Below are 26111 nucleotides of genomic sequence, written 5' to 3'. Positions count from 1 at the left end.
GCAGAGCGCTGCGCTGGGGCTGTGCCGCCCGCGGGGTGCCATGGCCGCTCCCCTCAGAGCCGCGCGCTGTTCTCAGGCAGAGCCGCCTTCCCCACAGCCCCTTCTCTGCCGAAACGAGGGACAAATGCGGCAACCGGGAGAAAACAGCTCGTTCATTTTCTTTCTAACCTGTCAGAAACAAAGAAGGTTGTTTTAAAGGATTTTAAAGGAATTCTGTGGGGAAGCCGTTGCTGTGTGGTGATGAGGGAGGCTGCAGTCCGAGCTGCCCGTCCCGTGCTTTGCAGAGAGCAGGCTGGGCTCGACAGGTTCTGCCGTGCCTGTGTTAACCCACAATTCTCACCCACAATTCTTACCGAATTCTCTGTGTCACCCAGAATTCTTGGTCTTTAACAGACCAAGATGAGTGTTCGGTACCTGAGCACCTTCATGTGCTCGCCCTGATTTGCTGAAGATTGTCAGAGTTGCACCGACAGCGTCAGCAACACCCTCAATTCAGTGAGGTCTTTTTCTGTGGAATAGTTACTAAGTTTGCTTGTAGTCATTATTTTAAATTTTGCTATCTAAGCATGTTAAGGTTTTATTGGTATTATTCCTTCAACAGCAATATTGGTTACTCCAGGCATTGTTTAAAAGCTTATATATTTTTTTGCAATTCTTAAAGAGAGATTTAGCTTAGAGCAAAATCAGTAAGGGGAAAAGAATTAGGAAATCAAACCCTTCCTTTCCCTTTTTGAACCTCTCGGTTTTCCAACCTCAAATAAGTACGTGAAAGGGGTTTAACAACTTTAAATTGGATTTTGGAATGTCAGATGACTCTAATAGCCTTTGTACACAAATAACAACAGAAGAGCTGATTATTGTTTCTGGGCTCTGCGATGCACTTATGTAATCATTAATCTTGGCACTTCTTTATCTGCAGCAGATTAGGAGGCCACTGTCATTTTGAAGACTGCCATTAAGTAGACTTTGTTAGTGTTTAAATATGTGAAGCTTAACTTTAAGCTTCCTTAATGTATGCGGTGGAGGTATTCTGTGCCTTGAATAGAGCTGTTGGAGTAAGTTGCAGTCACATATCTGCTGCCATAGTCTGACCTCAGACGGGGGTTTATGTATGGTGTTTGTTAATCAGCCTCTGAAGACACTTTGAAAGCTTTTTAAGCGTAAAGCATTAATATATCTGTTTGGAACAGCAAGCAAACTTGCTTTATCTACTACCTTTCAGTTGGTTTAATCATCAAGAGGCAGGAAATTAAACCCTATGAAACGAGAAGGCAGAAAGGGTTTTAATGAAGGTTGTAGCGCGTAATCTGATTGTGGCGAAGGAAGAGCTTTTGCTAGACCTTTTCTTTCCACAAGCTTGTAATTTTATAAAACGTTTTTGTGGGCAGCTACATTTTTTTTCTTTCATGATTCTTGTCATGAAATGAAGATGGTTTTCAGACACTGAGTATATCATATATAGACATCATGAGGGTGTAAAGAGGCTCAAGACCAGAGCTAAGCCCAGGGAGATAGTGTGAGCATAGTTGGGAGGGAACATCACTGTAATGTATGGTTTGAAGGAAATGTGTGGGAATAAAGCTTTGTCTGTGACAGAAGTGTTTTTGAAGCTGTTTAATAGACTGATGGTGCGTTTATTTTGTTCGAAGCCAGAGCCCATATGATTTCCATCTCCAGTGATAGCATCTTGTATGTTCTCCCCGGTGCAGTTTTTGGGGATGGGTCATAATGTTTTCTTCCTGTGCCCTTTTCCAAGAGAACTTCTGATCCCACATAGACACTAATATTGCTCCCTCTGAAGTGGGGCAGGGGCTGAATGAGCTGTCTTTCTTGGGGAGAAAAACAAGTATATTTGTTCAGCAGAGATTTGGCCTTCTGTCATTAAAAAAAGGCTATGAGCTTTCTCTAATATCTAATGTATTTGCTGGTGCCTTTAATATGTATCAGGAAACACGTATCGGCTGTAAACCACTGCTTGGTTTTGAACTTCAGTAATATTTTCTTTGAAATGGAGGGAACATGGGTATAGTTAATCTGTTTTGTGCTCCCCCTTCAAAACCTAGAGGAGTAGCTGAGGATGTGGCTTCTTCTGGTGTCCCTCGGTTTCACTCCTCCTCTGATGACCCCTGAAGAGGACTCACGAAGAGTAGCTGTGGCAAAACACCCACATACACTGGAAATACCCACAGTGGAAAACATCTTTGTATTAAAAACAAGTGACCCAGTGTCAGGCTGGAAAGATGCAGAATATGGATTCGAGGAGAACTTCTTCTGTGAGGTTTGGGGGAATCTGGTTGTGATTTGCTTGCAATAGCCATAAATCTCAGATGGAGTTGAAGAATTTACACTCAGTGTTGGCTGCTGGGTGATGAATCCAGGAAGGAGGTGTTGAGGGAGTTAATAAATGAGTGAGTGCAGCTCAAAGACTTTTTACTGTTTAGACTTCTGGAGTTGGTTTTGGTTGTTATTGTTCATCTTTTAGATGAATCATCTGAAAATGAAAATTTAAACTAGACGTTTAGAGTGCACCTTTGTGAGAAACTAATGATTCTACTTGGCATACAGCATCAAAGGAAGCCTTTTTAATGACATCAAATTCATGTACAGCCAAAAAGAAAAAGAAAATATCTTAAAAATGCAGATGTAGTCACATCAGAATGATAGAGTTTCTAGTCTGGGTGAAATACTTCATTTTTTTTCCTGCAACTTTTTTCTTCTAGAATAAAATTCAGATTTTGAGTAGTTTTTAATCAAAGTGCAGCTCTCTTGTAGGGATGTGGTTTCTGCACCAGCCACATTTGTCTTTTACTTGATCGTGCACACTCCCATTTCTCCATGCACAGTGACAGAGCCTGCAATTTCTGCAGAGGTCAAACCCTTTATAAAATCCATTCAGCCTGGTAAAACAGCAGGACAAGGCTGAATCATGGCAAACACTGTGAAAGGACACTTCCTGGGTTCCCACTGCTTTGTTGCCTCTTCTGAGTTAGTTCTGTAGTCCTCCTCCCAAAATGCCCTTCTCTCTCCTAGGGAGGAGCTGTTCCAGGTGGAGCTTGACTTGGCCAAATGGGAAGTACCAGGGAGAGCATCGTGGGTGTTGTGATGGAGAGCCTGTGCTGGGGATGGGTTGCTGATGAGAGCCAGCCTTCTGAGGGGGTGTGTCAGGGATTGTTAGTGCTGGGGCTGAAGGCTCGCTGCACGTTGTACGAGTGGTGAGGCTGCAGTGGTACCCACCCACAGCCAGCTGGTGCTGCAGGATCATTGCAGTTCCCTCCGGTTTTGGGCCTGTCACCTCGTGAAACAGTGTCCTTGAAATTGTAAATAATTTTACACTATGTTGCAAATGATTGGTTTTTGTCGGGTGTGCGTGGTTGGTTTGGTTTTGTTGTTTCCTTGTTGATTTTTTCAGTCAGGTACCTGTGGCTGTCGTCTGGTCTGTTCTGCTAGACAGCCTGATATGATCACTGAACTGAGATGCAGTTTTGCAAACGGACAGCACAAGTGTGTGTAGCTTCTTAACAAACCCATGATGGAGCTCTCATGTTGTGTACAAGGAGGTCAGACACTTTCCAGCTGTTCTAAAAGACCTTTCCTTAAGGAGCACTGCTGGAATTTGGCACCAGCTGAGCGCCTCTGCTGCTCCTGTGTACGGAGCTCTCTCCTTGGACACAGGGCCACAGTGATTCTCTTCTGAGAGCTGCTCATTCAGGGCTGCTTACCTAGGAGAGCTAATTCAGGCAAAGCTTGTTGAGCTGTGCTAGCTGTGTTGTAGCTGACTTGCTGAAGTGCTGCTTAACACTGGTGAGTGGTTGATAAGTTCTTTGTTTTCCTACTACAAGCAAATAAACAGAAATACCAGATTTTCCCCTAAGCCAGTGTAGTTAATTAAGGGAAAAGAAGGTGGGAGGACAGTGTTGGAGTTAACCAATTCCAGTGTTCAGAAGACCAAGTCCAACACTTGAGAGTAGAAAATGACATCAAACAGGGGCTCTGTGCATTAATCTGTTATGAAAATGCTACAGTAATTTGGACTTGTCATTCTAAAATGCTACAGTTCTTCAAGACTTCAAGTCTTTATTAGTTGCTTCCAGAGATTTAGGAAATGGGGCAGAGCTACAAATATGTTTAAGCTTTTCAGTACAGGTTTCTTTTTGAAGAAAGGGGGAGAATTTATTTAGTATTGTCTAGCTAACTCCAGCAAATAAATTAATCCTGTTCTCCTGCAGATTTCACTTCTTGTTTTCCTCTCCATTAGTGGTAGATAATGAACGACCAGCATACAGACACCAGGAAGGAGAAATTGGTGTAGATTTGCTTTTCCCAATGCAAGAGAGCAGTAAGTGGCCAAGAGTACAAGAAACCTCAGTGTGATTGAGCATTCAGGGCCGCTTTGAGTGGCTCAAGGTGCACACACACGTGCTGGCCCCCAGCTCATTGTCTGTGTCATTTTTCATTTGACAGACCGCGTGCACTGGCTGGTGTGGGTGGGGCAGGCTGGGTCACAGCAGAACTGTGCTTGTGCCCTGCTGCAGGTGTTTGTCTTGACAACTGCTCCAGGTTAGTAATCATCTGCAGGAAGAAATTAAGAATGTTGAAACATGAGTGAACTCTAGAATCCTGTAGAAACAAACATGATGCATTCACACAAACCCCAGCTTGCTGCTTACTGGATAAATGCAGTAGCAAATTAGAGCAGCAAAAGTCAGTACTGGCAGTTCCTATGATAATAGCTCACACCTCTGTTGCTCCTAAAACTTGTATTTTGTCATATTATCAAGAGAAATGTTTTGTAGGTGTGTCATTAGACCTGTAAGCTTTGTTTTTGAAAGTGAAAAAGGAAAGTAAGAGAAGTCAGGCCACCAGCACTCCTCTTGCACAGCTCTGTAGCAGCTTCTCTCTCAGCAGTGCAAATGCTGCGGATTGGTGGGGCTGGAGCTCTGCTCACCGGTCCCTGGGATCACAAGACCAAAACCCAAGATCTGGCAGTGAGTACCAGGCATCTGAGGCAGCTGGAGGTGGAGGTAGAGATAAAGGATGATTGTGCTGCTTACATAGATAGAGGAAATGAAACACCAGCTAGCATCCCCGTGCTCACAGCACAGCAGCACTAGGGAGATTATGGTCTCTGTAGCACCTGCTTCTTGACATGCAGTTCAGAACTATGACTAAAACTATATTATATTTCATTAGAGAATCACATGATTTCAGTGTCACTGTGTTTTCTTATCAAAATCTTCTTCTGAATTGCATTATTTAACAAGAATTCCATTTAGCCTGGTGAAATTAATTATGCCCCAAGCTCTGTTCATTGTAGCCAGTGTAACTCCTGTTAATTTTCAGCCAGAGAAGAAGAGGCAAATGAAATTACTAAATGTTTATTCATAAGCACCTGAGCCACCAGGAAAATGAGAAGCCAAAATGGGGCAGAAACAAACTGGTGTTTTATGAAATTTGGAAGTCTGTTCTGACCGTGTAGAAATCATCCATCTTCAATGTTTGGTTGCTGTGTGTTGTTATTGTGTCTGTCTGTTGTGCCTGGTGAGGGACAAAAAGGGATCCCCAGAAGCAACTGTTGGAGTTGTACATCCCTTGTTGTACATTTCTGCCATCTTCATTATTGGTGTGTGAGTTCCTGGAAGCGGTGACAGAGCTGGAGCTTGGAGAACTCCGTAGATTTCACCGAGCGGGAAGATGCTGATTGCGTGTCCTGGATGTACCAAGGGATTGACTGTCCAAGAACTGCTCCTCTGTGCTCCTGGACAACAGAACCCTGTGCATGTGCCAGGCCTGGCTCTGTGGGTTGGGCCCAGGCTTGGACTTCAGTGGTTCGGTGTTACAGTTTGTGGTGTGGTTTAATAACGTGGCCAGAGTCCCAGGCTGCAGTTGTCTCTACCTGTCATTCCTCCAACAAGGACAATCAAATCATCTCTCTTTCAGCTGCATTCATTGCTCAGTCAGGAGAGTGAGAATGTTTTTGGGTGGATAAAGACAAGACAGTGGAGAGATATGGGTGTTACACAGAAGGACATTAGAATTCTGTACTGTTGTGTACATGAACGAGAGGGAGCAAACATCATCTGAGTTCCTCTAAAAACACCAGGTCACTTTTTAGCTTGTGTTCTGAACACTTGTAGAAGACCTACATTGTTTGTGTTGGCGTGTTGTTTTGGTTTTTCTTTATAGGAGTTCAGAATATTATGGCGATTTTATGATATTAAAAGTTTTACAGCGATTTTCTATTTGAATATAACATTAAAAATAGATATCTCACCATAACAACTTCACTGAGACAGTTTTGCCTTTTATAAAACCCAAATTATTTTCCATCTTGCCTTCTTTCATTAGACATTCAGGTGTCTTTGTTGAAGCCAGTGCTTCATGTAATAGCAAAGCTCTAGTTCTTTAAATTAAAATATATGTCAGTAAAATTTTGTGTAGCTTGTAGGAAAACAACCCTAAACATCAGTGATCCTGGCGTGGGAATATGAATTCTTACTGCACTGTTCCCTTCCATGTGCCCAAATCAAACAGATGTTGAAGGAATTTATACTGATTCCTCAAAGTCAGTCTTCCAGGCCCCAGAAGAGCTCAGGTGGTGCAGTGCTATTTATCCTGTATCTCCTTCAGTATGGATGTTTGCAGCATTTGGGAATGCTGAGCAGTGTCAGTGACCTGCTGAGGGATCCAGATGTGCCCAGGCCCACAGCTCGTCTCAGCATTGCAGCATTTCTGCCTTGTGTGTTTGAGGTGTTGCTCATACTTTACTTTTAATTAATACTTTGGTGGCCATGTTTCTACTCCACCCATCACACCCACACACTTCAAAGGATTTGTACCAGTATAACCTCAGTATTTATTTTATTACCAGTGTGATTTCCTAAGGAAACAAGGCTTGGAAAGGTTGTTTGTATTTGTCTGGTTTTCTGCCCACCACCCCAGTCCTCCCCATTTCCAAAACATTTCAGCCAAGCTTGAGAGCATCAGCAGTTCCAAAGATGTGACAATTGAAAATCTGAGGAAGTTCCCCATCTGATACCCCCGAGGGGACAGTGTGCAGCCAGGCTCAGCTGTAGGGAGGAGAATCTGAAACAGAGAGGAAGATGCAAAGAATATCCCGTGTGCTGGGAAGGCTTCTGCTGGAATTTCAACCTTACTGGACCCCAGAAAAATCCAGCCATGAGATCTTTTGTTAGTTCTTTGGCGCTGTTTGTTGCCAGCTCTGTCAGTGCAGTCTCTGGTGGCACCTGCTCAGAATGTCTTTGTGGTGGGGATTGTGCATGGAATAAACACACCTTCACACGAGGAGCGAGCAGGCTCTTGGTCAAACACTCCCTGGTGTTCTGAAATGGCCTCAGATGTCTCCCAAGCATCCCCAGAAGCAGCCGGGGGGGGTTCAGTGTTCCGGGCTGTGTGAGGGGACAGATGGTCACTTCACGGAGGGCAGGGATGGGGCGGGCAGAGCTGTGCTGCCACCAGTGCTCGCTTCGCGGGAACTGCAGCCTTTGGAAGCTGCAGGTGTTCGGAGGCGAGTAATTTGCAGCCAGCTCAAATTACTTAGGGTACATGACAGAGCAAATTATTTAGGTAATGAAGCTGAAAATGCAGGAAGATTAGAATATTATATAGTAAAATCATTCCGTGTTAATTCAGTTTGTGATCAGATATCATGTTGCTTTAAATACCACATTACATGCAATACCCTTGTTTGAGCCAATGAATATGGATGAATATGTCACTGAATATGTATGCCTCCTAATTTAATCAATATACTTACAAACAGCACTAGCAGGGATGTCTGGCACAAACTGCGTCCCTCTAGAAGCAGCTTGGCCCAGTTTGTGTGTGCATCATGTGCATTGCAGAGCCCTTCTGAATTAGCTGCACCCAGGGAGGCTGGGCACAGGTGAGCCACGTGCAGGGAAAGGCTCCTCGGCAGGGCTGCAGCCGGGGAAGGGATGGCTGCTGCCGCAGTGCCCTGAGCCCCAGGAGTGCCAGCTGCAGCCCTGCCTGCTCTCTGGACCCCCTGCAGCCCTGGGCAGCTGGGGATGCTTTCCTGGAGAGCCGTGCATGTGAGGAGGATGCACGGTGCCCACAGAGGCTCTCAGGAGCAGGGGCTGGTCTGGCAGACCCAGCAGCATCTGCTTGAGTCCCTCCATGCTGAGTGCAGGAGGGTATCCCTGCAATTCCTGCACATGCCTGCCTTGGGAGCTGTGGCCAGAGCTCCTCAGAAGTGCTCGTGTCTCGGTGGTGCCAGGCACCTGGGACTCCACGTACCCTGGCAGGAGGGAGCACCTTCTGCACAGCTTTTCCTTTCCAGAAAATGCTAATTTTAAAATTCAGAAATAGTAAGACATAGTGGGATTTACCTGACTTTGACCTTCTAGAAGTTAGGCTTGTAATTAAAATATCATTAAATTCCTTCGCTGTTGAGTGAAGAGGAGGCTTCTCCACTCAAGGGTTCGTGTTGTCTGTTATGAATAAGATGAATCATATGCCCTTTTTCCTTCTTGCTTTCTCCCTTCCTTTCCTCTCTTCCTGCCTTCACTCTAGAGCAGACAAGACAATTAACTTCATTAATTACCCAACTTTCTAGATCACTCAGGTCAGCTGGATGGATCTCCCCTAAAAGGCAGACATGGGACCAATTTTTGCATTCACTGAAGAGCTCTTCCCAGGATACCAAATCTGAGGTTTCCTACCTGTCGAGAATTGGGAAAAATTATTAACTGTGTGCACGTACAATTTTAAAAGTGTGAAAGCAGAAGGAGGAAAGGAAAAATCCTTTTTCTACCCCAAGACAATTAATTAACTAGAAAGAAACATTTTATTCACAAATGTTAATGGGGAGGAAAAAACTTCTGTCTTTGGAAAAAATTTTTTTTCTCTGTGTTCTTCAAAGTGAGCTGGTAACACACTGAGGCTCTGTGTGTTTCTGTCTAAGTGACAGGGCTGGGGAGAAAGGTGACCTGTGCTTTGCTTGGCTGTACAGGTCTTGCCCTGATCTGTCTGCCCCAGCGAGTTAGGAAGAGAGAAATCAAAGATTATGATGAGTTGTACAGTTCATTCCCTTACAGATACAGAATTAGATTTTCTTGCTTCTCTACTGAAAAAACTGGACCAGGAATAAAGCAACATTTCATGATGTGGGAATTAATAAAATGGGAGGGGCTGTCTAGGGGATTTGGTTGGGGGAGGGAACTTGGAACAGGCAGGCGAACCCAGTGAAACTGTTCCAGGTTTGGGGAACAAACTCCCCTGGAGCAGGAGGGAATAAGGCACATTCTGCTGCTCCAGCAGATGTCATGGAGTGCTCCCACTGGCATGTTCCCTAGGAATTAGGTGGAGGCAGTGGTGTTATTTAAGCATACCAGAGCTACCTCACACAGTTGCTGTCTGAAGACACAGTGGAGGGAGGAAGAATAAATGTTCAGGGGGAAAAACAGTGGGTGGTTTTTTCCCTGTAATCCTTGGGCTCAAGTTCCTGTTCAGTCTGATTTTGAGTGGATCAGGGTCCACACTCCTTCTTCTGGAAGCTCATCTGACATTGCAGGCAGTCTGGAGATAGGAACAGCTCCAAGGGAAGGCACATGAACTGAGGGGTGCTGGTGGGTGGCAGAGGAGCATCTCCTGTGCTGTGGAGATGAGCTTGTTTGACATCAGTTTGTAGGGATTGCTGCCTCCAGCCCTTGGAAGGTCCCTTGTTTCTCTCAGGAGCCCTTGCAGAGTATCTTGTTTGGCGGTGGGTCTCCGTGCTCCAGCTTCCAGTTGTTGCTCTTGGTGGTTTGTTTGGGCTTTTATTCCTCCTCTTTGCTGCCTTTGGCACAGGACAGCCTTGGTAGGATTGTGGAGCGCTGTTATTTCAGGGTGTGAAAGAGTCTTAGGCCTTTAATCTGGGAGTACAAACTACATCTGTCACCTGGGTATCTGTGGCAGTTCCTAAGCAACCACAAGAGTTTATTTTTTTCTGCAGTTCATATTTAAGAAATAATTTGCTCATGCATGAACCAGCCTGAATCAGCCTGAGCACCACCCCAGGAGACAGAAATTGTAAACTGTAATTTAGGCTAATTCTAGTCTAAAGCATGAATTAGAGTATTTTATGTAATCTTGAAAAATATACCATATAAATAAGTGTAAGCAGAGAACAGGTACAATTAATTTGAGCACAGTAGGAAGCTTTAAGTAACTCTGGGAATGTGAGAAACCAAGTCAGAACATATTCTTGACATGTAAAAATATTTCCCACCTGCCTTGTTTGCATAAGAACAAGGTTTTAGCAAGTACATATTTGCATGTCAAAGTTAAAAGTGGGGAAAATATTTTCACCCTTGTAAGAAAAAATGCATAATCTTGGCACAGGCAATTTGCATTTAGTAAGTTTAAAGTATCTTAAGTCCTTTCATGCTGTATGGGAAGTGTATGAACCTGCGACAGGGGTTCCATTTCGATGAGTTGATTTGCACAGGCACCACGTGGAGCAGTAATTGATCTGATCTCTCCGTGCATTCATTTGTACTGCAATTGGTTGTGGCAGTCCCCAGCGATCTGTGCTTCTGAGATTCATCCCGTTGTCCTGCATCTCTGAGTGCAGCACTGAGTTGCACTTTTAAATGCTGTGTGCCTAATTGAAAGTAAGTACCTTGAAGATGTAAATTTGAGGAAATCAGGAATTCTAAAACTCTACCTGATTTGGTGCCAGAGCTCATAAAAATGATGTTGGGCAAATGCTGGCACAGCTGGAGCCTGTGAATCTGTGGAGATTCTCTTATACCAGTAAAGCACCCTGGAAAATGCATTTGGGACTAATTATGGCACCTTTTAGACTATTACTAACCTAGCTTTAGGCCATCACTTTGAAGGCATGTTACATTCCTTCAGAAACGCTCTGCAAACGTCCTGTTGCTTAAGAAATAGGGATTGCATAGCCAGGCTTCATGGGTGATTTAACTAACATGCTGGAGATTGTAGATAAACTACATCCAATTATATCATACCTATTCAAAATAAGGCAGTAATTATGTATATAAAAGTGAAATGTAAAAAATACATTGCCATGTAGCTGTGGAGATAAGCCTTGTCACTATCCTGTCCAAGGAGCTGCAGCAGGCTGCTGATTCACTGCAGCACAGGAGAAAAATAATCACATGTTGAAAAGGCACAACTGGGATTTGGTAGAGCTATTCTGGAATTTGCCCACAGGATTGCTCTCTGAATTTGAACTGCACATGATACAAATTCTGAGTTTCTGTGAATTCCAGACTGTTCTCCAATTTGTTGATGTGAAGGGAGGGGGTTATGCCAACCTACCTTTCTGCCACAAGCTCATAAACATAGGAGGCTCCAGTAATAATTAATGTAGCACATTAATGAAACAGCACACACGGTTTTTTTTCCTTTTTCATAGTTCACTTCCTGCTCCATTGTGTTTAATGTGTTAGCTGAAAGCAAAGTGAAATTAAAACCATTTTTGGGGAAGAGGCATTTCTTTCCTTAAGTGTCCTAAACAGACCTCTTAATTTCAGCCTGTTGTTTTATTGCTGCAGGGATGGTGGGATTTGAAGGTCAGGGATGCCAAGGTTCTTGTGATGGAAGCAGATACCAGTGGTGTCCTGCTCTGTGGGGCTGCTTGGAAAGCTGCTGATAACAGACCTGCCTGACCAAAGCCCTGTAACCCTCCCCAGCAGAGTGGGGGAGCTGCTCTTGGCTACCCAGGAGCAAATAGCTCCCATTTGGGGCTGCTCAGCTGCCACGTTGTTGTATTTGGTGTCACCTGGAATATTTTGGGGGGATATTTTAGCACAGTCGGTGCTGTGCTGCAAGTCCTCTGGGCTTCTGCTTTATAATGATCTGATGCTTTGGGCCAGATCCTGAGCTGGTCGTGCTGCAGTGGAATAGAGCACACAGTAACACTGCTGTTACTAATCAAGGTAACTCTTGATTAATAATAAGCGGCCAGTTAGGGATTCAATGGCATGCAGAATGCCATGTTTTTAGCGTGGACATGACCTTTTGAGAGCAGAGTAGAACTGAAATTAAGCCAATGCATTGTAAGACAGCAGTATTAGATGTGATTTTGTGTGTTGTCACAGACTGGAGAGCTGTAAATTGGATGAAAGAGGAGCTCTCTTTAAACAGGCAGCTTGTGAATGGATTTGAGCTCCTCAAGGAGGTGAATAGCACTTGTTAATGTGTCACAGTTACAGACACAGCGAGCGCTCCACTTGCATTGTTCCAACTAAGGCCTGTCCAGAACACTGATGCAACTTCATCCTAATGCAGTGTGCCAGAGCAGGGGCTTTCCTGGGATTTCAGTCACCCACCTGTGTGTGCTGGTGTTTGGGGGCACCCCCAAGCACAGGGTGTGATGTGTGTCCTGCTGCTGTTGATCACTGCAGCGCTGCCTGTGCACGGCCTGCCCAAACTTGCCAGCAGAGCAGCTGCAGCCATGTGCTCCACAAGCAGTGAGAGGTGTCCCCGAGCATGCAGGAGTCCCTTCTTGGGCCTGTGTATTCACATGGGAAGGTGCTTGATTTAGAGCTAGTCACACACCAAACTGAATTCAGTGGGTGGGTTTATATGTATGAAACTACATTTATCAGGGCTTTCATGCCTTAAAAATGAATGGCATTTTCCAGGCTCTGCCAACTCCTCTGGTTTCAGTAAACTGAGTGCTGCTGTATTTTCCTGTCTTGTTTGTTCTGTGGTAGATAACACACAAATAGGTACCAATTCCCTTTCTATTCAGATAGGTAAGTTTTGGACATGCAAAATGGAGTTGCTCTCACCTTGTAACTTCTCTTTAGGGTTGGCCACTTGTGTGAGCTGGGTGGATGTTGGTGGCTGTGGTGGATGTGGTGCATTTGCTTCCAGGCAGGGCAAGCTTTAACGTTACCTGCTGTGGTCTTGTATGAATACAGTTGGAAGAAACCTTTCTAGTGTCATCTTAGCTCTTTGGCCAAAATGTGAACTCTCCTATTCTTTTTGGCTTTGAAATGCTGATTCCAGCCTTCTTGTGGGTTCTTAAACACCTTCTCAAATGACCCATTTTAATAACCCAAAAGCTATTATATAACGAGCAGCCATAATTTAGTCCAAAGCTCTAGGGGATCCTTGCAGTTCAGCAATGAATAGTTAATGCAGTATAATGTTTAGCAGGTTATTAGTTTTCACTGTACAAATGCTGATCAGGGAATGCTTTTATAAGGTGTTTAAAAGAAAATGTAATTAACTGGTTGCGTGCTTCTGTTGCAGCTCAAATTGAAATTATTCCATGCAAGATCTGTGGAGACAAATCATCAGGAATCCATTATGGTGTCATTACATGTGAAGGCTGCAAGGTAAGCTTCTAAAATATTAAGTCTGAAAAGAAGCATTTAGCCTTTTGATAGTGATAATTTTCCTTCTTTTTTTAAAGAGCAAGCATTGCTCCTAAGTTGAATATAAAATAGTTGGGGATTCTGAAGTACTGGTTTTATTTGGACTTTAAATAGGATGTTTCCGTGACACACACACGATTACACTGCTGCAGATTTTAGGACAATCCTCCAAATCACACAGTTGTGCTAGATTTGCTGTGCATTGTCTCTCTCTGCATAAACAGAAGAGGTACAGAGATGATCTGCTTCAAGTACAGCACCAGGAGCATTCAGTTCATTCAGCTGAGGGAGGACAAGTCTGGCTTTTCTGGATCTCCCTGTGTGGTTTTGCTCTGTAAATTGCTATGAAGCTCTGCTGAAATAGGCGAGAGCTCTCCCCTCTGTTTTCTTTTGCACTCTGCTGCAGTTACAAATCTCTTCTGTTTGGCAGGGGAGATGTTGTTTCACAGCCACACGTGCTCCTGGTGTTCAGCATGCTCAGGTCTTGCTGAGACCACTGCCTGTTCCTTGCAGTGCAATCACTGCTGTGCAAGGTGTGGGCTTTGAAGTTTTTCCTGGAGTTGTACCTTTGGTAAATCAAGTGAGCTAGGATTGCACTAGAAGCATTTCTGTTTTGTTCAGTGTGTCTGTTACAACCAGGAATTAAACTGGACAGTGCCAACAGCAGGCAGGAGTGAAGCTGATCACTACTTTTGATCCCTAGTGCAGAATTACAGCGCTGGCTTGGGGTGACACAGTGTGCACAGCATGCTCTGGCTTGTTCTTCTCTTCATGGATGAATGTTGCAATCCCATGCTGATAGGTTTTCTCCTCCTAATCTATACTTGAGGTGTGAAGAATTGATGATTATAATAGTTTTTCGTCTACTCTCCTGACCTGCTTGATACTACAACCCATCTTCAAAAAGTAGCTTCCTTGCTTTCACATTATGAAGTTTTCTTTTGTGTTTTTCCCAGGAAGATTTTTGTGTTTTCATTAACACATCCTCTCAGTCTTATGGAAGTATTGGTAACAATGAAGGAAAAAAAACTAAATTAAGAATCTTGGAATGATGTGGGAACAGCACCTTCTGCCCTTTCTGACTGCTGTTACTATGGAAAATACAAGAAATGTACTAAAAATGCATTGATAACAAAGTGGTGGCTTTTTCCAGGTTTATGTTGTTAAGCAGTCTTTGTGAGATTTGAGCTGTGGGAAGTGCAGACATTTATTGTGAGAATGCTGCTCTCTGACTGTCTTGTCAAGGATCAGGTTGTGTTCAGGGTCTGAGAGCTCTTTTAATCTTTGGATGGTCTGGGACCAGAGTACCTGGGAGAGAGATCTGTGACACCCAAACCTGACTGCAGACACAGCAGGGTTAACGTGGTGCTGGTGCTCGGCTGGGCCTCCCCACATGGGGCTTCTTGCAGAGCAGGAGCCCAGGGACAGGGAAGATGCCAGCTGTGTTTTCCTTCCTTCATCTCCATGCACTTAGTGAGAATGTGTATGTAGTATACTGTGTTTTAGAACAAATAATTTTCCTTCAAGTGCTCTATAAATCAAGTTCTGTTGGAGCTCTGTGCAATCCTCTGCTTCTGAGGATTCCACCAGAAGGGTCAGCTGGTGAGAAGGGCAGAAGGGAGGGCAAGCAGGCAGGGCTGCTCAGCACGCTGAAACCCCTCTGAACCTTGAAGGCAGAAGGTGAGAATTAAGAGTAGCCCAGTGAATGATTTAGGCATTTTCTCCTTCTCTTAAAGGAGCACATTGAAGTTTTGTAGCCATACAATTTCAGACAGAATTTTAAAGCAAATTAATACTTGGTTAATCAAGTTACCTTCCTTTGAGAAGCTCACTCCTGAAGAAGTTCATCTTCTTTAATGCCAGAGCCCAGACTGGCAGACTGGGGTACTGCTGGTGGGCACAAGTCACCGGAGGAGTTTACATGATCATGGCCTAGGCAGCATAAAATGACCTGCTGTGGCTGTGGATTCTGGATTCTCTGGGTTCTTGTGCTACACTCTTCCACAGTACTGTCAACAAAGTCTCACCCAACAGAACTATTTTGGCTGGTGAAAAGGATGGCATAGCTTGGCTCCTGCCAAAGCAGCCAGGTGTGGATTGGTATGGCTTTCTTTTCCCAGCTTTTCTGTGGCTGTGACTGCTGCAGGTTTGAGCATGCTCATGTTGCTCTTCATGTTATGCTAAAGCTTCCTTTGTAAAAAGTACCTGGCTGCAAAGAGCTCCTTCCCAGTGCTGTGCCTTGGCTCCTGCAGCCCATGCCCTGCACAGTCCCAGAGAAGTCAGTGAGGTTCTGCACAGGTGCCACAAACCCACCCACATGCATCAGATGGCAGGAGCAGGGCTGTGGCTGTCAGGAGGGAACAGCTGTGCTGCTGCCCTCAAGCCAAGCCTGTCAGGAATGATCTACAGGCAGCAACAGCCAGAGCAAAGTGGGGTGTTTCAGCTTGGACTGGTTTCATTCCAGTTTGGTGTGAACTTTGATGTTACTTAATCCTAATGTTAACTTAAATGTTACTCTGGAAATATTGATAAACAGTAGAAATACAGTTTATTCAAAACCTAGTCTCTATCAGGGATGAAATCATAGACCAGCTCTTGTCAGATTGACTTTTGCTGGTCCTGTTGCTCTTCCCCTGCATTGCAGCCTTTGCATTTCACAGAGTTGAAAGTGTTCTGACCAAGTTGAGTTGTTACACTGCATTTCACATAACTAGACTTGAAGATTTGTAGTAAACCCCATTAGTGTTTCTTGGGAAGTTTTCATTTCCTACCTTGCTGTGATGTTGCTGGCTGTTCTTAGTGGCAGTGTTTTGCAAAGGCATTGAATACTGCCGACCCCCTCAGTCTATTCAGCTCAATTTGAATCTGCCTTTAAAAAAGTAAAATTTAACACCCCTTCATCATGTCCCCCTTAACTGAAAATTTGAGGTTTTAGCCAGGCTGTATTTTACACTTTATCTTGAAAGTCTTCTGTGGCTTATTACAAATAAAATAAAATTTTTAAGAGAGGGTAGTTGCAGGAGCACTGTTGACAAAACTGGTATCTGTATGGAGCACTTCACTCAACCATTAGTTGTGGGAACCCGTTAACAAACCTTTATGCTGTAGGAAGGACCGTGCTGGGAAAGGAAACTGGTTTGTACACATCCATGTTCTTTTCTCCTAGCTGGAAGTTGAATTCATTTCCACATGGTCATACAATGAACTATATAATTTAATTTGCAGATGCAGTTACTTGGTTTTGCTGTCAATAGTTCATGCCCAGCTGACCCACCAGTGCAGTAGCAATCCCTCTCTTTACCTGACTGCATGTAGCTGGTCTAACAAAACCTCTCATGCAGGGCATTTCTGGGCATTTCAGATGCTTATCAGAAGGTTTATCAGTACTGGCTTTTGTCTCTTGCGTCTTTTAAGACCTCAGATGATCTTGTTCTGGTGTGCTGTCCCTGCCTATCTTGCTTTCATTTGTGGACAAACACAAGCTCACTCCTGTCTTTATTACTGATGTAAAGCTGAATGATTTTGCTCTGTTTTCAGTGACACTGACTTTGTCTTTATTAACACAGTTCATTAAACAATATTGTCAGAGCACTCTCCTACCTTAACAACTAAAATACGTGCTGGTGGTCATAAAAGGGTTAAAAATCCCATTTGAATGTTTGCCTGTCTTTTGTATTACAGTGTATTTTTCTGATGTTTCTTGGAAGAAAATTTGTGTTGGTTTGCTTTAGAAAACAGCAAAATAATTACTCCCCCCCCCCACTAATTGTTAATTGCTCAGAATATTGCAAAACTTAATGATACGTGGAAGTCTTTAAGTATTAGCCATAAATCATGGGATTATGAATAAGCCTTTGTTGTCACAGGCTCACATACAGTCATTCCAAAACGTCTGCCATTAGGATGCAGCAAGGCAGCTGTCAGCTGTTTTCTTGTAATTAAACAGCCAATGAGCAGCTAATTAAGACATATGTGTATACAGAAGTGGAAGTGGGTATGTTAATGAACTGTAGGAATCAATTCATTAAATGAAAATTTGTCAAAAGACCAAACATGAGCTCAGTGTTTCAGCCCATGCGCGGTGCAGAGGGAGCGCATGCGGTGCCACTGGGGACACCAGGGAAGCACAACTGGCTCAGGAGCCAGCTCAGGCACCAACGTCTCCAGTGCTGAGCTGCCGAGCAGAGGAGCCACTGACACTATTAATAGACTTTGCAAAAACTGCTATTTACATTTCAAAGTCCTTTTTTAACAAGTTGTTATTCCAACTAACTTAAAGATGAAAAGTTCCTGTGCTCTTTTTTCCCCAAACCTGATTTTGTGGCAGTGAACGAACACCCATAGACTGTGTTGGTATAAATAGGAGTCTGAAACACAGGGACCAAGCTGTGGCTTGTTACTGCTCTGCTCTTCTGGCACCAAGTGGATCCATCTGCAGGAGGAAAAGGGAATGTGCAGAGCTCAGGGGCTGGGGCTGGACCTTTGTGCTGCCATCAGGAGGGGCCGAGACGTGGCCCAAGGTGCCATGGGCCAGAGTGCTCTGACACCAGGGCTGCTGCAGTGCAGCACCAGCTTTGTGTCTGTGCTGATCAGGAGGGGTGGCTCTGCCTGGGCCCATTAGGTCACATAAGTAATGGTTGTAAACATGCACGCAATAAAAAGCATGTGGCCTGGGCTGGCTTGCATAAGGCTTGAACGTCTACACGTGTACCAAGGATGCATCCACCTCCTCCTTCCTGGTGGAAAAATTATAGCCAGCTCTGTGCCTCTGGCAAAAGAGAAGGGAATAGAACAACAGAATAGAGTGTTCTCCTTTTAATAAAGGAGAGAAAAAGCCTAGAAAGAAACTGTAGGTACTTATGGAAGGCTCCTGTAATAGGGGCTTCCCCATGTGTCTTACAGTGATGTGAAAGCCCAAGGACCACCAAAAGCTTACATAACTCACAAGTAAATGACAGCACCATAGAACAAACAATCCTCACTTGACCTTCATTGTCAGTTTGCTCCCACATGTGAGATACCTGTGTTTTTGAGCTCTGGACAAGTTTAGATTAGCTTTTGAAGTTCGTGGCAAGGTTTCTTCTTTCTTTTACCTAGTGCTGATGTTTTCTTGGGTTTGTTTTTAAAAGCAATTTACTGTATCTCTGGTTTGTAAAGTGCAAGTGCTTTTAAAGGCCTGGGTTCAGGCATTTCTGCTCTACTGGAAATTTACCTTCAAGCTGTAACTTAGCTGATATATTGTACACTAAAATGTATTGAGCAGCTGTGTCTCTAGGGAAAATCTGGAAAAGGAAAAAGGCCAGTATTTTCTCCATTATAATACTAAAAATAATATTCAGTTTGACAAGGCTATTCTTAATAAAATATGCCGAAGTGGCAATTCAGAATCAGTGTGCGTATATATATCTCAGCTAAAGGAAAACATATGGATCCTTGAGGTTATTGGGACATGTTGGCTTCACATACTGTTTAGGCTGACTTGCAGAATCTCAGAGGTGGCAGAGGGTCTCATGGAGCTCATGTGTGAGCATGTCATTCAGTGTAACTAGAAGAGTGTTTGGAGAACTGAAATTTTCAGGGACTGATGCACAACCTTGACCAGTCACTGGTCAAGTCAATCCGTAATCCTGCTTTTGTGGTGAATGGCATTGCACTTGCAGTTTAGTGGTGAACACACTTGTACTTGCACTGCAGTGACAGACTCCACTGATGGTGCTCCCAGAACTAGAAATGAATCAATCTACTTACCGAGAGTTGGTTTCTCTGGAGGGATCAGTTGTGATGTTGGAATGGTAGACATTTCCATGGTATTTCAGGTTGAATTATTATTACAGGGTGAAATGCATTCAATTGGAGCTCAATATGTGCAATACTTTCAGTCTCAGTAACAATTACCTATTGACAAACATGAAAAAAGTGATTGAAAGTTCAGTCATATAGAAACAAAGACCAGAAAAAAAGGGTAACAAATTATGTACAGGGAAACAGGATTAAAGACAGCATCTTCAGTTTGTTTTTTTTTTTAATATCCCATGTTTCCCTAGTAAAGCTTTAATAAAAGGAGTGTAACCCACAAAGACTGGTGCCTTCCTGCTAAGATTGAGCAGGGGCTTTGTCTCAGTGTTTTGCCATGTTTCTGTCTGCAGCCAGTTTGATAGGAGCTACTTGAGACTTGTCATACAGATGTCCTTCCTTTGTTTGCTTCACCAAGTATCTGTGCATGTGCTGAGGGACTCCAGCATGAAACCTTTGAGTAAATAACAAATTGGTAAAAGTCCAGCTTTAATTAAAAGGTGCCCAGCCTTTCCAAGGAGCTATTTCCTTTGCAGCACTGTTAATTAATCCATTATGTGGCAACATAAAACTAAAATAGTGTGCTCACTGCTCTCAAATGCCTCTTTAGAATGACTGCATCTTTGCAGAATCCTTGTGAAGTAGGTATTACACACACAGCAGCTTATGTTTGGGCAGTCTGTGGCAAAAGGATGAAATGGACTTCAAAGCAAGCAGCTGCAGAGTGGTTAATGACATGCGCCTCTCTGGAGGAGACAATAAAGTTGAAGCTGTGCGTAACCTTCCAAGCTTGCTTTGGAGCCGGGGTTACTCAGGAAAGAGATCATACATAAAACGTGTTTTAGTTTTTCCCCTCCTTAAGCATCTAAATCCTGCACAAAGTTGAACAAAACTTGGGCTGTCAGCATCAAACTGACTCTCACAATAGCAGCAATAGGTGACAGCAGCACCAGTGCAGCGACCATCCCTCTGGCCTGGGCACTAGTGAGGCACCTCAGGTGCTGTGTCTGGTTTTGGGCCCCTCATGACAAGTGACATTGAGGGGCTGGAGTGGGTCCAGAGAGGGGCAGCAGAGCAGGAGAGTCTGGAGCACACGTCTGTTACTGGTTTTAAGTCTGATAAGGAACAGCTGAAGGTGCTGAGGTTATTTAATCTGGTGAAGAGGAGGCTCAGGTGTGACCACCTCGCTTTCTACAACTCCCTGATAGGAAGATGGAGCCAGTTGGGTGTCAGGCTCTTTTCCCATGGAGCCAGCAACAGGACAAAAGAAAATGGCCTCATGTTGTGGTAGGGCAAGTTTCAATTGGATGATAGGAAAAAAATCTTCACTGAAAGACTGAAGATTTGAAAGGGTGGGCAGGCATTGGATTAGACTGTCCATGGAAATGGTGGAGTCACTATCCCTGAAGTGTTCAAAAAGGTGTGTGAATGTGGCACTTTAGGTTTAGTGGTGAACACAGTGGTGCTGGGATGATGTTTGGACTTGATGATCTTAGAGGTCTTTTTCCATCTTAATGATTCTGTGAATCTTTAAAAAACATATTAAGAAAGTATCCTTTGCAGGAGAAACTGTTCAGCATTGTGCTGTGTATTTTTAAACACATACACACACTGGCAAGGCTGAACATCAGAGCCTGCCACTGTCTCTCCACAGAGCAGAACAGGGTGGTAGCTGTTGAATCCTCCCTATTTTGGAGACTATGACAACCCAGGAAAGATAGGAAATCAAGGTCTATAATTAGTTTTATCTCATTTGAAAAGAGCTAGTCTACCATATGTAATATGGGATATGTAAAATCAGTGAATAAAAAGTGTAATATGTAATATGGCATATGTAAAATGAATGAATAAAGTGTCATTCCTTTACGTGTTACAATGCTTTTTTAAGGAACTGCTTCTTGCTAGTTACTGGTTTTTGTTTATTTCTAGGAGAGAAAAAAACCCAACAAAACCTTTAGTTTTAACTTCCTTTAGTTGACTGTAGAGCACTTGAACTTCTTTTCTTTTAAGTATGCTATCCTTGCTGTCCTTCAGAGTCTTTATTTGCTCCATCAGTTAACAGCTCCTTGACTTGTGTTTTGCCATGGCACGGCAGGGCTTTTTCAGGAGGAGTCAGCAGAGCAATGCCACGTACTCGTGTCCTCGGCAGAAGAACTGTCTGATCGACCGGACCAGCCGGAACCGCTGCCAGCACTGTCGCTTACAGAAATGCCTTGCTGTGGGGATGTCTCGGGATGGTAAGCGCTGCTGGCTCGGGGCCTGCCTGCAAAATACTGACATCAGGGGTGCTGTCATGGATGGGCAACCAAAAAACAGCACTTATATGCTAATTATGCATTGATAGCTGAGATCATTAAGTAAGTTTCAGATGTTGCTTCATATTTTTCTATGTTATATGCTATGTGTTTTTAGATGCTGCTGTATACTCGAATGTATACAAATCAGGGCGTGTACAAAGTTCTTGGAGTTGTCTTTTTTCTTGCTTACCTATTATAGCTCTCAGTTAAGAGCTTTGTCTCTGGTCATTTCTTGAAGATGTGGTTTGTTTTTCTGATGTTAATATATTCATATATTCATTGATACATTCTCTATATATTTATATATTCTCTATATACGCATTCCAACTTAAGTGACCTCCTGTAGTTGCAAGTAGCACTTGGTGCATGGGCACAGATCAGAACTGCCTCACAGTATCAACTGAAGTTAAATATGTGTATAATGAATAATGGAAAAAATACAAAGAAAAAAATAATGCAGTGTTTTTTCGAAGATGGAATTCTGAAGAAGAGATGTTCCAGTGCTGTTAAATATTAAGCTCAAAATTGCAGCTTGAGTAGTGATGAAAGCCCGCCTCTGCCAAACAGTTGCTTATGTAATTCAGTCAGAACTGGCTTTGTAGCTGAGACTTGCACACCTCCCCCACAGATGGAAGGGAGCTGCCACCACTTACCCATTTGAAGATCTGACTCAGTCTTTTCCCCTGCCACAGTGACAGCAGCGCTGCATGTTCTGCAAATACATACACATTACTCTAGGTGCATAAGGCCTTATCAAGGAGATTGTTCCCAGATTACATTTACTTCTTGAATTACATTGTCTTTATTTTTTTTTATTGGCCATGAGACTAAAAACCTGAAACAGTTGATCATGTAATGACTACTTCTTCCAACATGTTTGCTTTCCTGTAGAAAAGCTGAAGGCAGTAGTTGCCTTTCTAAAGGATGAAGCTTTTACAGCTGATACAGGTCCTTGAAATCCCATGCTGCATCCTTGAGAATTCCCTGGAAATTCCCAAACCAGTTGCTGCTGGCTTACAGCTAATGCTTCTCAAAGTTGTAGTAATGCTGTGGAGATACACACATGCACTTGTGTGCACACACACACATATAGGTTTAACAATTACTCATCTACTAAGCATTTTTGCCTGTCACAGAGGCACTTTGGTGGCAGGTTTGGTGGTTCTTCCCACATGCTTTAGTCCCAGTCTCAGTAAAGCTTGCTGTTGATACACTGAGAGAGCCCCCACATGTTGGCACCACACTCTAGGTTCACTCCACAGCACGAGTGTACAGCTGGTTGGAACTGGACAGTTGTCTCAGGCCAGTGTGTTCTGGTTTAGCTTCTTCTTTTCTAGGTAGGGTTTGAATGCTGAAGAGATGCATCTGTCAACCTCAACGGACATACGAGAGAAAATCTTTCCAGCACAGAAGTGGAAAGTTAATGAATTAAGTTAAACCAGTGACTTCTAATGGTCCATTTCAGTGGCCTGTCAAGACAGTCTTTTAAAGAGCAGGTGCTGTAGCTGTGTACCTGTAACTGAGAAGTGGTTCTTAGGTCTGTCCATCCTGCAGATTTGGGTTTGTGCTGTATCCTTCCATGTAATGTTGAAAGACTCACAATTAAAAGGCAGTGGTGGATGTGTAGAGATGTAATCTCTTGTGTGTCTGTATTTCAGCTGTAAAGTTTGGTCGAATGTCAAAAAAGCAGCGGGACAGCCTGTACGCCGAGGTGCAGAAACACCGAATGCAGCAGCAGCAGCGGGATCACCAGCAGCAGCCAGGAGAGGCAGAACCACTCACACCAACATACAATATCACCACCAATGGGTTAACAGAGCTACATGACGACCTCAGTAATTACATTGATGGGCATACCCCTGAAGGTAGCAAAGCAGACTCTGCAGTTAGCAGCTTCTACTTAGACATACAGCCTTCTCCAGATCAGTCGGGTCTTGATATTAATGGAATCAAACCAGAGCCAATATGTGACTACACACCAGCATCGGGCTTCTTCCCTTATTGTTCTTTTACAAATGGGGAGACCTCTCCAACTGTGTCCATGGCAGAATTAGGTAATGAGAGAGAAAAGCTTCCATTGTAATTGTCTTAACAGTACCCTTTGGATTAAAGTGGCACGTGTAGCCAGTGGTAGTGAGAATGCTGCTTCAGTAGAGCTGTGGGCATGGGTGGGCATTCTTGTGTGAAGTGCACAGTAAATACCCTGATTGATCTCAGGGCACACGGGAACTCCTTACTGCTCTGGACTAAAGCTCCCTGGGGACTGGGGTTAATCAGTGCTACCAGTGTTGCTTTTGCTTTCAGTCGTTGCTGTAGAACCCTGGGAATACTGATGAAGAAGGTAATTTCTAGTGTTGAGAAAACAGGGCATTTCTTTATTTGCAGATTATTTTTTAACAATTTATCTCCTTTTTTGTTACCTCAGTACTGTTACTCCTAACAATAAGTGATGAGGCTGATTTTCTTCTGCTCTTTACCTGAGAAAAGCACTGGGCTAATCTGAGGGCAGTTCTTGTCACTTATTGAAGAGGATCTAGCCCCAGATACTGAAGGACGTTTTTGAATGTAGCAAGTTTTGATAATTTCTCTAAGAGCCTTATAACAACCACATTAATTAGCACATTTTACTTTAAACTTTTCCCTTAATGATTACACTAAGCCTGAATTCCACAAGCATGACTTGTCAACAGCTGAGACTGGAGTTAGAGTGTGCTGTGTGAACTGGTTATAAACAAAGTGGAACAGGACATCAAAGAACTGGTTTCGTGATTCCATTACTTATGTAAGCAGCCAGGCATTTAAAATTGATTCTTAAAACTTGCTGAAGCAACATTTTTTTCTAATGATTTTATTATGAAAACCTAAAAATAGTTCAAAAATCAGGTATTCCACATTAAAATTTTGTGTGGTTTATTTTATGTTCTTTTGAGAAGTTTTGCAGAGAGGAAGTCACAAGGAGCTTGCTTTTTAATGTCCTTATGTTGCAGAATGCTGCAACAATGTAATTTGTCCTGACAGCCAAAATACTGTGTCTGGCATCAGTTCAAATAATTTCAGATAGGTAAAAAGGAGAAGAAAATGTCAGGACAAAGGCAGCAATACTAGCTTGTCTCAGTGAAATGACTGCTAATTTTCTCGTGGAAGGTATTAAAAAGATCGACATTAAACCCACAGAAAAAAAAATAGAGGGTTTTTCCTTTGTAGGCCCAGTGTTGAGTTCGGACCACTGGCCTAACAAAGTTTGTCCTGTTGCTTACCTTTATTTACACAGTGCTTCGTTTAAACCCTGCGCAGCATGATTGGGGTGCCCAGCATTAACATTACTGAACAATGTTTGAAGAATGTTTGTCTGCCGGACGAAGGTTTCAATTTAGACAGGTGTGGCTGTTCAATGAAAATATTTAGGTGTGTGCTGAAATGCAGTCCCTAAGTGAGGCAGAGGTTTGTGAGTAACATGGGAATATTTCACCTCCTGCATCCTGCAAGGGCACAGGGATCATGCTGTCAGCTGCTGCTACCGAGAACAAGTGTTTTAACTATACACTTGTTAAAAAAAAACCTGCTCTAAAATACATCAAAGCTATGGTGCCAAAGTATAAATTACATTGTGTTCTGCCTTACCGATTGCCCAGGTAGCACATACAATCTGCTTTTATTTCATCTGTATGTTAAAGACTTTTCAGGCAATATCTTAATCAAACTACTGACAGACATTGGTCCAGCAGTTCAGTTTGTGAGGAGCTGTTTGATCATTACCAAACAAAGGCAGTTTCACTGAAGACCCAGTACTGCAGTCCCTCAGAATATCTCCATGACCACCATTCCTCCTTGGTTTGAGCCTTCATTTTCAGTGGCCAAACAAAGCAGGATTCTGTGAGACAAGTGCCCAGGCCTCTACGTGTCACGTGCTAAAATAGGAGAACATGCCCACCTTGAAGGGTCAGGGTAGGAAAGGGGAAGTTAAATAAAAGTGGAACTTGGGTATCTAAATTCTATTCAGGCTTTTGAAAGTGTTCCTAAACATTTATGGAACCAGGTTTTATTAATAAATCTAAATCTGCCTTATGTATCTTTTAGTCAAGTATAGCAGCAGAAAATAATTCTATTTGGAATTAAAACATTGTATGGAAATTTTAAATCATGTGCAGTAAACTGGGTGGCTACTCTAAAGCTGAAGGAAAACAACCTCTAGTGTTAGGGATTTTTTAGTGTGTTGTCTTAATCATCTGGATTCTCTAATAGATGTGTTTTCGTGATATTTTTTAAATTTTATGAGAGTAGGGGAAAAAAAAAAAGACACTTTTCCCTCCCAGGCAGCCTCATGGAACCAGAGTCCTGCCTGAGAGAATGCTGGACAGGTGGTAACTGTATTTCCCTATTGGAAAGCGTTGGCACTGGCAGCTCTGCCTGCCTGGCAGTGCCGTTCTGTCCTGTCCCTGATGTGTCCTGCGTTCAGCACGGCCTTGTCCAGCTGTGTGCCCTCACTGGAGGGTCCATCCCCCGCTTCTTCCCACAGTTCCTGCGGCTGTAGTCGCGGTGTCGCTCCGGGCCCGGTGCCGGGTGTTCCCCCGCGGTGTCCGTGTCCGGTGTTCCCCGCGGTGTCCGTGTCCGGTGTTCCCCGCGGTGTCCGTGTCCGGTGTTCCCC

At 43.5% G+C, this 26111-nt stretch overlaps 1 protein-coding gene across 1 annotated transcript in view; it reads left to right on the top strand.

Moving 5' to 3' along the window:
• Positions 1-12364: 12364 nt before the first annotated feature.
• The window catches only part of RORA (RAR related orphan receptor A), a 31121-nt gene continuing 17374 nt past the window's right edge, over positions 12365-26111 (top strand). The window contains exons 1-4 of the mRNA XM_031061008.1: positions 12365-12461; positions 13252-13337; positions 21265-21406; positions 23125-23520. Coding sequence (XP_030916868.1) covers positions 12365-12461; positions 13252-13337; positions 21265-21406; positions 23125-23520 — 721 coding nt within the window. The remainder of the gene's footprint in view (positions 12462-13251; positions 13338-21264; positions 21407-23124; positions 23521-26111) is intronic.

The sequence above is a fragment of the Geospiza fortis genome, unplaced genomic scaffold (genome assembly GCF_000277835.1).
Source record: "Geospiza fortis unplaced genomic scaffold, GeoFor_1.0 scaffold317, whole genome shotgun sequence".
Taxonomy (NCBI): domain Eukaryota; kingdom Metazoa; phylum Chordata; class Aves; order Passeriformes; family Thraupidae; genus Geospiza; species Geospiza fortis.
The sequence above is the reverse complement of the archived record's forward strand: the minus strand, read 5'-3'. Positions and strand labels throughout refer to the sequence as shown.